This window comes from Bos taurus, chromosome 25 (assembly GCF_002263795.3).
Source record: "Bos taurus isolate L1 Dominette 01449 registration number 42190680 breed Hereford chromosome 25, ARS-UCD2.0, whole genome shotgun sequence".
Lineage (NCBI taxonomy): Eukaryota > Metazoa > Chordata > Mammalia > Artiodactyla > Bovidae > Bos > Bos taurus.
Window position 1 is genome coordinate 16,513,078 of NC_037352.1, and position 15,425 is coordinate 16,528,502.

The 15,425-nt window shown below is 38.1% G+C and overlaps 1 protein-coding gene across 2 annotated transcripts in view; it reads right to left on the reverse strand.

Annotated features, from left to right (window-relative positions):
- Positions 1 to 15,425, reverse strand: part of SMG1 (SMG1 nonsense mediated mRNA decay associated PI3K related kinase) — a 98,995-nt gene that overhangs the window by 68,647 nt on the left and 14,923 nt on the right. The window contains exons 2-5 of one of the 2 annotated variants that reach the window (XM_005224744.5): positions 7,091 to 7,149; positions 3,523 to 3,686; positions 2,857 to 3,012; positions 528 to 664 (exon numbers count right to left, since the gene is read on the reverse strand). In XM_005224744.5, the coding sequence (XP_005224801.1) occupies positions 528 to 664; positions 2,857 to 3,012; positions 3,523 to 3,686; positions 7,091 to 7,140 (507 nt within the window). In that variant the 5' untranslated portion in view covers positions 7,141 to 7,149. The remainder of the gene's footprint in view (positions 1 to 527; positions 665 to 2,856; positions 3,013 to 3,522; positions 3,687 to 7,090; positions 7,150 to 15,425) is intronic. The other variant, NM_001205915.1, reaches the window with a different exon arrangement.

The following is a 15,425-nucleotide window of genomic DNA, read 5'->3' on the forward strand; positions in this document are numbered from 1 at the left end:
CTTTATTCTTTTTTTCTGGCCAGGCCAAGTAGCTTGCAGAATCTCAGTTCCCTAACCAGGGACTAAACTCAGGTCAAGGCAATGAAAGCCCAGAATCCTAACCATTAGGCCACCAGGGAACTCCCTCCTGTACTTTAAAGAGTTTTTCCATTTATTTAGCCCTGGCCAAACTTACCCATGAGCAAATTATGTACCTCCTACTCCAGTTTCACTTATGAAAACAGAGAGATATTCTGTCCCAGAACACAGGATAAAAAAGTTCCAAGGACAACAGAATAAATATGTAAAAGGTCAAAAATACTTTATCACAGAAGGAACCAACAAGGACCCAACATTTGTGGCTAAGTTACACATTAGGGGCATTAAGTTCAAGATGATCATAATATAGGCCAAATAATTATCTGGAATTCCCTATTATTTTTCCTTAGAAGCAAACCTTTTCCCTTCTTAAACTACTTCAGATAACGTTATCTAGTGTACTAAGGATATGTAAAACTGATCAATATTTCCAAACATACTATACTGACCAGCTTATTTTCTGGTTGCTGAATAAATTCTTTCAACTGCTTAACAGTAGCCAGCCTTCGGTCTCTGTCATCTTCCCGGGTGATCCTCCGAAGAAGATTCGACAGTCGAGACTCATCAGAATAAGACATCGATCGCTCTGTGAACATCAACATTGAGGATGAATCAGCACAGAAACTTAATAGCCCAAATATTTTAAAGTATATTAATAATCACAGTACACCAGACAATTGAAACAAAGCTCAATGAATGTTAAGTCGTATAACATTTTTTTTTATAACTATTTATTTTTGGCTGTGCTGGGTCTTTGCTGCCACAGGGGCTTTTTCTCTAGTTTCAGAGAGCAGAGGTAACTCTCGAGCTGTGGTGTGTGGGCTTCTCGTTACAGTGGCCTCTCGGTGTAGAGCTTGGGCTAGGGGCACAAGTTTCAGTCGCTGTGGCATGTGGGCTCCACGTGGGCTCAGTACTTGCGGCTCCCAGGCTCTAGAGCACAGGCTCAGCAGTTGTGGCACAAGGGCTTAGTTGCTCCGCAGCACATGCAATCTTCCCAGACCAAGGATCAAACCCATGTCTCCTGCACTGGCAGGTGGATTCTTTACCACTAGGCCCAGCCGTAACATTTCTGTTCATCACTGTAAACCCAGCCCCAGCAGACTGCCAGGCACACAGCAGACCCCCCAAAAAGATAAACCTACACAGACACCTCATTCCAGAGAACCAACTGACAGAGAAAAAAGAAAGGCTTAGAAATTATTCTCTTTAGATCTGTTCCAAACTGTTTTCAACATCCAGGTAAAGAGCACAGGTAAGAAACTTCAACAGGTTTAGAGATAAAGTCACTATCAGCCAGAAAGAGATTACATGCTTCTCTTTCTCACCTAAGTCTCCCATTGGAAGGGAGCCTCTTGTTACATCATCAGTTGCCTAGGACAAAGGTTTGGTGAACTTCAATCACACATTCAGTTCAACAAAAATTACCACCTATCATGTGCAAGGCATGCCGCCACAAGGAAAGTGGCAAATCAAAACTTTTCTTCCCTTTTTTAATGACAAGAACAAGCAGGAATGCTCAAACAATGTTGAACACTACTAACCAAGATGGCTTTAAATAAAGTGTTAAATTTTTCTTTTTAAATTTTCAACTGTGCAATTCATCGTAATTAATGAATGTACATTAACACAAACCACATTAAACAGTCTGACAGTTCCATTTCTAAGGAATGAAAGGAAAAATGATAATAAAGAAATTGTAACATCTGAGAGAAGGAAGAAGATTTTTTAAAAAGCCTTAGCCTATAGAGTCAGCAAGGATGACTGCTAAAATGTCTTTAGGTTACTAGTCAAGAAATCTAGGCTGTATTTACAATGCTGCCACTAGCAAACTGTACAACTCTGAGCCTGCGAGGGGGAGCTAGACTAAATTAACTTTAGAGTCACTTCTTAACTCTACCATACCTAACTCTTAAGACTTTAAATACCATTGTAATTAGCCTCCAATTAAAATAAATAAATTTAAATTAAAAAAATTTGAACAATGAAAAAAAAAAAGACTTCAAATACTTTTAAGAGATAATTTCAGCCTATGACTTAGTCATCCCACTTTAGAAAAATTTATCTAAAAGAAATCACTTTTTTTTAAAGCTGCATGCAAAATAAAAAAGCTCTATACAAAAATGTTCACCAAGATACACAACATACACACACACTCCCCTCACTGGGAAAAAATGGTTATAAAGTAAAGGTCCAAACAGTAATTATATCCAACAAAGAGTATAAATCAGAAATCTTGACTTCTTAATCAGCTTTACCAAGAAAATAAATTTCTCTTTCAGAAAAAAGACCATTACCTCTAATCCTATGAATGTTCAAGACACTTTACCCATTCAATGAGGCTTGTGTTTTAAAGCACGAAGCAGTAACTGTGTGCTTAACTTTAGAAAAGGGCCCAGTCCCTTTACTAGAGTCAAACAGAACTCTAGAACTCTAGGGGCCTACCCTCACCCTAGAGTTGAAGGACTTGCTGCAGAAGAGTCTATTATACACTACATGTTCAATATCTACTGTAACCAGGAAAATCCTTTCTTAAAAATCTTATCCTGTCTCCTAATTTTAAGAGAATTATTTTTAAAAGTATTAAAAACCTTTCTGGTAGGAATTTATGTTAGGGAACAGTTGAGAGGAAAAAGAATGCAAACAATTATCACCAACACATATTTCTCAACTCAGTAAGCTGACCAAGTCACAGATGCGCAAGGCACTGGCAGGAAACGAGGCATTTAGGAGATGTCTCAGGGGAGGCATGTGCGATGGTCCCAGGTCACCCAGTCTTACCCTGTGATTTCCTCATGTCTTTGATGGCTAACGCACGACTGCCATGCTGAATACTGGTAAACTCAGGGCTGGTCACATTGTTAACCCTCAGCTCTTGCCCCAACGACTTCCGACCATAAGTATTTTCCCCAGATCCTCCATTGACACTGTAGCCACCTAAAAATAGCAACATTTACATTATTTCAATGGGCTCTTTGTTTCACTCCATCAATTCCTGATAGTTCAGGTCCTTCTGACTCAATCTGCAGCTCAACCAGCCTTTGCTTCTACTCTTTCTCTGTGATGCATGCCTTGATTTCATTTTGTTATCTTCAGTGGAAGATCAGATTTTGCACTTGAAAACTTTTTAGAAGTCCAGAGGAGAGACAGTAGTCAGGAAAGACTTTAGCCTCAGTGATAATACTGTATTTTGGGGGCAAGAAAATTGCACTTATGTATTTTACTGCATGTGTAAAAAGTATATTTAAATTTATAATTAAGGGGTAAACTTTCAAAAAAATGTTTCAAGAACAGCACTGTATTTAGTAATTATAAACATATTAGAAGAAAAGAAGGGGAGAGAGGGAAAGAAAGGGAAGGAGGAGGAAAAGGAGAAATAGGTACGTTAAAACACACACACACACACAAAAGCATGCCTCTGGCAATAAGGAAACATATAATATATACCCTTTTCGTCATTCTGTATGTCAGCATGGATTCTGGTATCATCATGCCTTTGCCGAGACACCACAGCTGAATTTGAAGGCTGCAGTCCATAAGAGGAAGACCCACCCCTATCTCTGGATGAAGAGTATTTTAAATTATCTGGGTCGGCTGATGCACTATCAGTTCTGCAAAGAGAGAAGGGTATAAAGTTACAACTTTAAAAAAACATTTTGATAACGCAAATCGACAATCTTTCTTCTATACAAGCCTCTATCTTCTCATTGCTATTATACAAAAGCACTCCAACATCTAATAAGAAGCCTTTCAACCAGGAAGAGATGGAAAAATGGGTGAAACACCAGCTTTTCAGTCCCTTCTACTATCTAAAGATTCATTCAGAAATATGAATAACTTCCAGGAATAGGGTGGCCAACTCAACACCTAAACTGGTTTTAGCACTGAGAGTTCCATGTCCTGTGAACCCCCTTAGTCCCAGGAAAACTGAGGTAGCTGGTCACCATGGTGGTCCAGCGTTCTTTTCATGTAACTTGATAAAAGGAATAGTTGTTTCTAAATCGCCTTCTCTCATAAGAAGGTTAACCAGTGGAAAGTTAGTCTTCTCAGTCATAAAAATAAAAAACACTAGCAACATATCAGGCAGGAGCAAAGTGTTACCAAATTATTTTTAAACTACTAATGGCAATGTGGCACTCTGTCTCTCTCACCTAAATTAGTAACTTGATTATTTGGTGGCAAAATAGATTACAGCACGAAATCTGAAAGCATGCTCAGTAGGGTATTAGGAAAGAACACAGCTGAAAAATAAGATTATTTTAATGTATGGTAATACTGAGGACTTCATTATTAATAGATATTCTTTATATAAGCAATATCTATTAATAATAGAGACTGATTTTATCTATTATTTTATCTATTTTATCTAATTTTATATAATATATATAATATCTATTTTATCTAATATTTTATCTATTAAAATTATAAAAAGTGAGGAAAATAAAAGCAAGGTATCCAAGGAATCCAATAAAGTTGAAGGTTGCAGTCCATAATCTATTTAAAATTCAAATGCTACCTAGAATAATCCCAGGTATCTGGGTATTAATAAACAAGTGGCACAGTTCCAAGGTAAAATCAGTATGCTTATCTAAGGATCATCTCTATGCCACAATGGCCCTATCAGTAAAATAGGAAGCTAAACTCTGTAATTTCTCATGAACCTTATTCTTTCTTCAATCAACTATCAAGAAATAAGGTATCATGGCAACATATGAAAAATATGAAGAAAAATGCTCCTCTAATACTGATATTTGTTCGGACAGGAACGACCTTCTTGGGGAAAAAATAAATTATTCTTATGGTACTTACTAAAACACTTCTGTACTATAATTTTTTGGTGACATTATCTGAGGACATTGAGGACACTGGCAAGAGCAGAAACTTAGCTGTTTCTCAACCCCATTCCCCTCCCCATGTATAAAAAAGGACCCAGTGTCTGTGTATTTTATCTAGAGTTTATCATCCTTTCCTTGTCCCCACCCACAAGAATACTAAATATGAAAAAGTTGCATAGGCTCATACATCCTGATCTGAACCTACTGCAACCATTGTCACTATAGACTGTAGACAAATAGGTTCAATTAAAATTGGACACCTCCATGGCACACAAGTCTAAATCATTCCTGCTGCTGCTGCTAAGTCACATCAGTTGTGTCCGACTCTGTGCGACCCCATAGACGGCAGCCCGCCAGGCTCTTCCGTCCCTGGGATTCTCCAGGCAAGAACACTAGAGGCTCTGAATCTGAAACTTGATAAAAATTTATAACACTAGCATACTAACTAAACATATAACTAAGGTTCCATAATGCAGTATATTCTTCAAACATTCAGAGTTCACTCAACAAAGCTTAGAACTTCCAACATATGAAAAAATCAAATCTATGGAATTTTTAAAAAATGTATGAGAATATTTTGTAAGTGTAGTAAGTCTACAAGCATTTAAATGCCTTTACCACTAAATGAAGCATAAGAACTCCTTAAAACTTACATAATGACCTGCCCCATGTACCTAAAAGTAGCATACTCAGTGAGCACCTATAATAAACTATAACATACCACTTCTAAAAGGGAATTGAAAAATAAGAGAATCTATAAGCTTTAATGATTTGGGCAGACTTTAAACTTGTCTGTATGTATGGCACCTAACACAACCTAGAAAAGGAAACTCGCAAATGAATAAAACAATTCTGAAACATCAAGATAATTAAAGCCTTATCAATATTTAAATAAATATTAAAATACTCTGGATTTCTAGTGTCCATTATGCTTAATATAGATTACATATACTACTCTTACTATGAAGAGTTAAATATTTGTATCTCTTTCTCGTGACACAGCAGTAAACACAAAGCAATAGAGAATATGGGTTAAAAAAAGATCGAGGCTCAAATCTCAGCTCCAGCACTGGAAAGGTACATGTGACTTTGCACAAGGAAGTTAACTTCCAAGCCTCTGATGTCTGCTGCATAAAATGGGGATAATACCTATAGATTATGTGATGTTTTTATAAGACTTATGAAAGACAACAAGTTCTTAAAGCTAAGTAGCTTACAAGGTACACTCAAAGTCAATAGGTCCATAATACTAAATATATTCAAGGTTTCCAGTCTAACAGATAAATATAAATCATTAATGAACATATGAATACAATCAAAACAAGTTTTTATACTCAGTATACAATAAACTGATTTTAACTTCTTCATTGAAAAAATTAAGCAATCTACGGCTACCAAGAAAAGAAATCCATTTCTACTTAGGAATCATACAAAACTAAACAAACAAAAAAACAGAACAAATCTCCCAATTTGTTAGAAACAAAATCTCATTAGTATATACACAGAGTATATACACAAATAAACACAGAGACTTTTCTCCCCAGAATTTGAGTTTTCAGAAATATAATGAAAAATTCACTAGAGTAGAACTACTGTCTCAGAAATGTCTAAAAACTCCCTGGTTCCCAGGTTCTTTAAATATAAACCGATCAAACTACTTCTAACCAGAATGCAAGTTATAGATATTCTGAACCCAAAGACAAAAAATGGTTCAGCATTTATATGAAATCTTTCTTTTTGTAAAATCTAGACAGCTTAGTTCTCAAAAAGTCAATATCAGGCAGTTAGCATCAACAGGATCATCCCAGTCCAATAAATAGAAAATTGTTAAGAATGGAAATAAGCACTTAAAATAAGGCAATCAAAGGGAGCTAAAAAGAAAATGCAGATTGATCTCAAAGAGGCAGGCATAAATGTTAAGCTAGTTGTAAGGGCTGAAAAAACTATCATCTGCCAGAATTAGTATCTCAATTTAGTGATAAAAGAAAATGTATTTGTTAAGACTAAGTAACCTAGCTAGGACCCAAAAATACCTCCACAGCCCCTTTAATACTCTAAAAATATTATGGAGAGAGAGGGAAAAAAAAAAAAAAGAAATGCATAAATTCCCCAAAATGATTAAACTGAAGTTAAAGCCTGATGTACATGCCACATGAGAGGTAAGTTTCTAAAGCTCATACCTCAAAAATCGCATACTGTATAATATGGAGCCTTTGTGATGTTTTTGCATCAAGTCAATCTGTAAGACAGTAGTTACAATATTAGTGAGGACACTGGGTTAAAACATTTGTTTTCCAAACATGAAGCAAAGATCATTCATGGGTTAGGTGCTTTTAGTTGCACTGCGGCCTTCTAGGGTTCATATGCTGAAGCAAAAACTGAGATGGAATGCCACTCTCTGCCTTAGAGGACAGAGGCTTGAGGTGGCAGCGAAAAAATTTTTAGAACCAAAGAGAATTTAAATGTTAACTGTAACATACAAATCACATGCAAATACAGTTACCACTCATTTTAGTTACCTATTATCAATATACAGAAAATGTAATAAATCAGAGAGATTATTCATTTTCACTGACCCCAGCCCTGAGATCTCACATCAACAAACTACCGAGTGTTAGGGATAGTGTCACCCCTAAATGTGGTTTTATAGTCCAGTTCTTGTAAGCATTATGAAAAGCAACTAAGGTGGGGGGGAATCAGCCTGGAAAGGTGAAGTCAAGGAATTCTCTATCAGAAAATGTCTCCATAAAGCACCCCAAAATGACTTGATGCAAACACCACACCTAGCGGTGCCCCCAGGAAGAGCATGATACTGCTTCAGGTAGTTTTTAACCAGGCTTATTAAGGGATTTCACTCGAATGGTGAGATCTAATTTGTAGTGAGGATCAAGTAGGAAATGAGATCTGCACTAAAGCCAATGAGGTGGGAATGCATTAATTCTCTGAAGCAGTGGCACTCAAAGACAGAGAGCATCACTATCACAAAGAAGTTGCAGAATATGCTGTTTTTCATACTAACAGTTCATACCAGTAAAAATTTACCTTTTGAAAATAAATTCAAGGTTATCCCTGTGATGTCTCTTACTCACCTGGATTCAGACATACTTTTAAGAGAAAATATGAAACTATGCATAACTCTGAGACTTGAGTACATCACACTTTCACATGAGAGACAATGCTCTGAAATATGAATCTGTGGCTAAAAAATTAAGTTGGCAGGCTCAGGGACTTCATTATATGAAATGCCACAGGAGAAAATAGTAAGTTCAAATTTAATAAAACAGAATTGAACCACCATACCAAAATTAAAAATTATAAATGAGTTTACCTCAGTTTTACTATAATGAAATATTAACAGTTAATATTTCTTGATGAAACTTCCTTAGGTACTTAATAAGAATTAAGTACTAAATACCAAATTTTAATTACCTATTTATGGGTTCTTTAGTAATCAACTTTTAATATCATTCAAACCTTAGTTTTTGCAGTCTCAAAATACAAAAATATATTTACTGTCGTAAAAGTGTAAAGAATTTCACCTTGCCCAAAGAGAGGCCTGAGCTTACCCCTCAACTGCTGGAAGAAGTCTAAACACTTGGAATATAATGCCTAATAAGAGTGTCCCTGTCCACCTGGAAACTGGGTCACACCAGAAAGTAAAACTATGGGATTTATGGTAAGGCCTTTGAATCACATGGATCAACTCAACCTTTAGTAGGGCTGAAAACCTAAGTTCATGCATGTGAGCAACTGATCATGGACCCCATGAGAACTCTGGACACCAAGGTTGGGCTGGGCTTCCATGTTTGGTAACATTCCATACGTATTATCACAAATCAATACCAGGAAACAGGGAGAAGCTGTGAGTTTGGAAGTAACTGAGACTCTGCCCTATGTACCTTTACCCTTGTTGATTTTAATCTGTATCCTTTAGCCACAATAAACTGCAACCATGAGTACAACAGCTTTCAATGAGACTTTAAGCCCTTCTAGTGAACCATCCAACCCAAGAGTGGTCTAGAGGACCCCCAAACTTGCAACTGCTATCAGAAGTAAGGGTGGTCTTATGGACATGTTCCTTCTAACTCTGCACCTATACTTAAAATCACTGAATATACTCTAATGCAAAATTTAAAAGGTTGTAAATTTTGTTTTTATGTAATATCTTTAGCAAAACATAGTTTTCAACTTCAATATAGTTTATATCCCTTCCAAGGAATCTCAAACACCATCTATGTGACAGACCTCTAAACCATATTAACCAAAAAGGACAAAGTAAGTAACTACGTAGGTACTCCATCAGAGTTCAGCCTTTGCTTCATGTGCATCTACACTCTGTCTTCAGTGTAAACGTTGCTGAATACGCCATTCCTATGTAGCCCTCTGCCTGCAACTGAGTCTTCAATGCAGCCCATGACTCCCTGGCTGGGGTTCTGCTTTTCCAAAACAGCTGTCAAACTTTCTGCACCTTTCTCTTTCCCCCAGTACTACCACTGATAAAGATTCCATGAGTGATCTAAAGCAGCACAGCTAATTAGCTAATTAAAGGCAGAGTAAGAATGCAAACTCAGTCCAAGTTCTTCAACACTCCACCACTGCCTGCCAACCTCCTTCCAACAATCCACAAGTTTACCTGGGTCTCACACAGAGCCTTTCTTCCCATCACACTCACACAATGGAACAAGTAAACCTCCTATCTACAGAACCGTCTGGATCCATACATTCCCCTATCTTCTGAGGTATGCCTTGCATCTCCAACTTTCCTACTGCTCATCACATCATCAACAAACACAATCAGGTCTTTCCTCTTCAAAAAAAAAAAAAAAAACCCTCAGCTCTCTTTCTCCTTCTAAAGCTAATTGTATAGATAGACTTTTCACAGCCAAACCTCTGGGAAAAAAATTATCATCCTTGCCTTCACTTACTTTTCAACTTGCTGAAACCAGAATCACACCCTGAATGCTCCAAAGGGCTCCACAGAAATGGTTCCTGCCAAAGTAGCAACTGCCACTGGTGGTTACTTGTCCTTCAAATCCCCTAAGTTTTTCAGTTCATCTTGCTCAATACCCCCGAAGACTTGCGTTGCTTTTGACAACTTTCTATTCACATTTTCTCTGTACCACTATAAAAGTTTTTAGTAACTTTAATTCCTGTGACTTACTCTACTTTTCCCAATCCAAGTACCTTCTTTTGAACTTCCTTCTTTAATCAGTTTAGATTTCATGGTCTTTCATTTCAGTAACTCTTCCTTTAACTTCCCTTAATATTTCCCTCACACCAACCTGGCAAAGAAGAAGGCAATGGCACCCCAACCCCAGTACTCTTGCCTGGAAAATCCCATGGACGGAGGAGCCTGGAAGGCTGCAGTCCATGGGGTTGCTGAGGGTCAGACATGACTGAGCGACTTCACTTTCACTTTTCACTTTCATGCATTGGAGAAGGGAATGGCAACCCACTCCAGTGTTCTTGCCTGGAGAATCCCAGGGACCGGGGGGCGGGGCGGGGGGCAGTGCCTAGTGGGCTGCCGTCTGTGGGGTCACACAGAGTCGGACATGACTGAAGTGACTTAGCAGCAACCTGGCAAAATCCTAATCCTGCATAAATCCAATTATCAATTACCCATCATCCATCAGGAAGTACCACATTCCCAGGTTCTTTCAAAGTTCATCTTCCACACGCACTATCTGTTCCCCATTCTCTTCAGATTCCAAACACTCTCCCAAATTCCCTACTCCCTTCTCTCCTTCCTTCTCTAACATTCTCTTTACTTGACCAAGACGAAAAATAAAGATACGATAACACACACACACCCAACTCTAGAACTTTATGGGATCCCATCTATTTCTACCTTCTCGTAACTTTTCAAATAATCTTTCTCCTGTGGACTCAACCTTTTCCACCAAACTGAATCTTCTTTAACATGTAAAATTTTCCAATATCTCCCACTTAAAAATATAAAAACAAATTAAACACACACACACACACACACAAAAACTCCATCAATCCCACATCCCTCCAACCAACCAACCTACCTTTGCTCTCTGCAGTCAAACAGAATTCTCTCTCTTCCCCATATTGTTTCTTTACCTCTATTAGCTCCTCTGTCTACACCAATCCAACTTCTGTTCCATCACTTTTGGCAAAACCAACTAAGACCTCCAGGTTGCTAAAAGCAAGATATATTTCAGGTTGCTCTTTACTCATCCTCTCAAAGCAGGCTTTCACAAGGCTGCTGAGCAGGGCTGATCGGGCTATGGCGTGCACAAAGGTGCCTTACAGAGGAATGAAGTGGGCTGAATGAAAACTTCTTTTTAAAATCCTTACAATAACCTGGGCTCAGATCCTGATAATTCAAAGTAACTAGATTCTTTCTTTCCTTTGGCTTATAGAATGTTATACTATGTAGTTCTTCCTATCTCTCCACTTCTGCTTTTTCAGGCACCTCTGAAGGCTTACTCAGCCTCTTCTACCAAACCACTAAGCCTTGGAGTTTCTCAAAGCTTGACCACAGGCCTTCTATTCATCTCTTCTGCAAACTATGCTGATGGCAATACTTATCACCTGCATGACATCGATTCCCAAATCTAGGCCTCCATCAAAGACGTGCACTCTGAGATCCAGATCTATATACCCAAGTGTTTAACAAAACAAAACAAAAAAGACTTTTAATGTTCTAATGCCGCAAACACAATAACTGGCTCGTTTCTTCCCAGAACTCCCACTTTAATAAATGTGGGCATTTCCAATAAATGGCACTATTTGGTCAGACAGACATATTACGTTGGTACAAAAGAAACTGCAGTCTCACATTGTTGAAATTGGCCATTTGATATTGGAACACATTCTTAAATGTGATTATGTTATACATCATTTTAAAGCACATTTCTCGCTTTATGATTTTTTGCTAATTACTTATTATTAGCTGTTTCAGCTCAGTTCAGTTGTTCAGTCGTTTCTGAGTCTTTGCTACCCCATGGACTGCAGCACACCAGGCTTCCCAATCCATCAACAACTCCCGGAGCTTGCTCAAACTCATGTCCATCTAGTCCGTGATGCCATCCAATCATCTCATCCTCTGTCGTCCCCTTCTCTTCCTGCCTTCAATCCTTCCCAGCATCAGGGTCTTTTCCAATGAGTCAGTACTTCGCATCAGGTGGCCAAAGTTTATACTTTCATCAGGTGGCCAAAGTAGACACAAACTAGCTGTTTATATTTATTTTAGACTAGGGAAATTATGTTAGACAAAAAGCAAATCCAAGTGACTTTCTTATTCGAGTTCAAAATGTGCCACAGAGCAGCGGAGGCATCCCAACATCAACAACACATCTGGCTCAGGAATTGCTAACGAACATACAGTGCAGCAGTGGTTCAAAAAGTTTTGCAAAGGAGACCAGAGCCTTGAAGATGAGGAGTGCCACCAGAAGGTGACAAAGACCCACTGAGAAGATCATCAAAGCTGATCCTCTTAGAACTACACAAGAAGTTGCCAAAGAACTCAACATCAACCATTCTACGGTCATTTAGCATTGGAAGCAAATTGGAAAGGTGAAAAAGCTCAATAAGTGGGTGTCGCATGAGCTGACCAAAAATTTTAAAAAACTGTCATTTTGAAGTGTCATCTTTTATTCTACGCAACAATGAACCATTTCTCAATCGGACTGGGACGTGTGATGCAAAGTGAATTTTATATGACAACCAGCAATGACCAGCTTAGTGGCTGAACCTAGAGACAGCTGCAAAGCACTTTCCAAAGTCAAACATGCACCAAAAAATGTCATGGTCACTGCTTGGTGGTCTGCTGCCAGGATGATCCACTACAGTTTTCTGAATCCCAGCAAAACGATTATATCTGAGAGTATGCTCAGCAAATTGATGAGATGCACCAAATACTGCGATGCCTGCAGCCAGCATCGGTCAAGAGAAAGGATCCACTTCTTCTCCACAACAACATCTGACCGCATGTTGCACAACCAATGCTTCAAAAGTTGAATGAATTAAGCTACGAAGTTTTGCCTCATCCGCCATCTTCACCTAACCTCTCACCAACCAACTACCACTTTCTTCAAGCATCTCAACAACTTTTTGCAGGGAAAATGTTTCCACAACCAGCAGGAAGCAGAAAATGCTTTCCAAGAGTTCATCAAATCCCAAATTTTTACACTACAGGAATAAACAAACTTATGTCTCATTGGCAAAAATGTGTTGATTGCAATGGTTCCTATTTTGGTAAGTAAAGATGTGTTTGAGCCTAGTTATAATGACTTAAAATTCACAGTCTGTAACTGTAATTACATTTACACCTACCTAATAGTATGTTTTCCACCACTAGTTCTCACCTCTATTCCATTTCTCCCCACACTACAACAAAAACAATTCTAATAAAACACAAATGTTTTGTCCTCCCACTGCCATTTTCATCTTATGGACCTTACTTCCCTTTTCAGCTAACTCTCCACACTCTTGTAATCCTTTTACATTCTGTGCCCCATTCATCCCATTCTTTCAGTGCCCCAGTCACCTTGCTAAAGCCTGTCTGCATGGAACAGCCTTCTCCTTGGCCCTCATTAATCTCTCAATGTCCTTTAAGCTTTAGCTTTCCTTTGCAAAGTTTCTGATTCCCCTGAGACTGACTAGGAATCCCTGTTACGTAAGTACTACCCGAAACCTAACAGTTCCTTAACTCTTACCCCACTGGAGAAGCTTATTTAATTGTGTTCTGCCAGGAGACTGTAAAGTCTAGAAGAGCAGGAGCCTGTCAGTGTTGCTTATCACTGTATTCCCATTGCCTAGAGAGCAAAAAATTATTTCCTATGACTGCCTCTTCTCACAATCAAGGTCTTTCTCTTTACTCTAGAGTGCAGTCCCCTAACTTAACCCAACACTAATTTTTCTTCCAGATTCAACCCAGAACCCATACTCCCTCTCCCATATGTTCTATTAAAAATCAACAATGTTTTCTTGGTTATTTTCTACACGAGCACTAATTAAGAGTAATAACTCCAAAAGATGAACTAATTTACAATCTAGAAAGAAAAGAACGGTTAGTTATCAATTCCAATTAGGAATATAAAATATTCTGTGATTTGAGAAAAAAAAATCCTATGATTCAGTACCTTCTTTAAACTCTTACAGCACTCAGAGTACCACACTAGCTTGCACTTTAGTAGTTCTATACTAGCTTCAATTTGTTCACTAGTTTGAGATGTCAGCATTGAAGACAGATGTACTGTATTATCTAACACCACACACCTTTCATAGGGAAAGGAGAACAGCATGATGCTGCAAGGAGAGTGGAGGGAAACTAGATGACGACCTTGGATCAAAATCCATTATGATTATTTAAGTAAAAACTTTGTCTTGTAATACAAAAAAGAATCCAGTAATAGAAAGGGATGGATTCAGTAATACATTTAAATGAATTCTGAATTTTTAAAATCTACTTAAATGCATATTACAAGTCTCATTTTTGTGCAAAGCATACTATCAAGTGAAAAGACCACTCACAAAACCAGAGAAAATACTTGCAAATCATGTATCTCTTAAGAATCTAGTATATAAAGAACTCCTATAACTAAGCAAGAAAACAATCAAATTTAAAAATGGGCAAAAGACCTGAATAGATACATGTCTCCAAAGATATACATACGGCCAATTAGCACATGAAAAGTTGCTCAACTTCACTGGCAAATGCGTGCTAAATCGCTTCAATTCTGTCCGACTCTGCGACCCTACGGACGGCAGACCACCAGGTTTCTCTGTCCTTGAGATTTCCCAGGCAAGAACACTGGAGTGGGTTGCCATTTCCTTCTCCAGGAGATCTTCCTGATCCAGGGCTGAAACCAAGCCTCTTATGTCTCCTGCATTAGCAAGTGGGTTCTTTTAACACTAGCGCCACCTGGAGGATAATGCAAATCAAAACCACAGAGAGAAAGCACCCATCAGAAGAGTCAAAAAATTTGTTAATGGTAAGTAACTAATGTGAGAGGTGGAAAATTTGGAGCCCTCATACATTACTTATGAGAATGTAAAATGCTAGAAACCACTTCAGAAACAGTTTGGCATTTCCTCAAAAAGTTAAACAGAAATACCACATGATTCAGCAAATCGACTCCAATTGACTCCCAAGTATATGCCCCAAAGAACTGAAAAATGTTCAAACAAAAACTTACACATCAATGTCCACCACAACACTATTTACAGTAGAAAAAGGCAGAAACTCAAATGCATATCAAACAATGAATGGATAAACAAAATGTGTAAATCTATACAATGGAAGATTACTCAGCCATACCTACTACAACATGGATGACCCTTGAAAATGTTATATAAGTCAAAGAGGTCTGACATAAAAGGCTACATATTACATGATTCCATTTATATGACATATCCACAATAGACAAATCCAAAAAGAAAGTAGATTTGTGCTTGCAAGGGGCTGGGAAGAGGGGAAAATTGGGAGTGATTGCTTAATTGGTACTGGGTTTCAATCTGGGATGACAAGAAGCTCTGGAACTA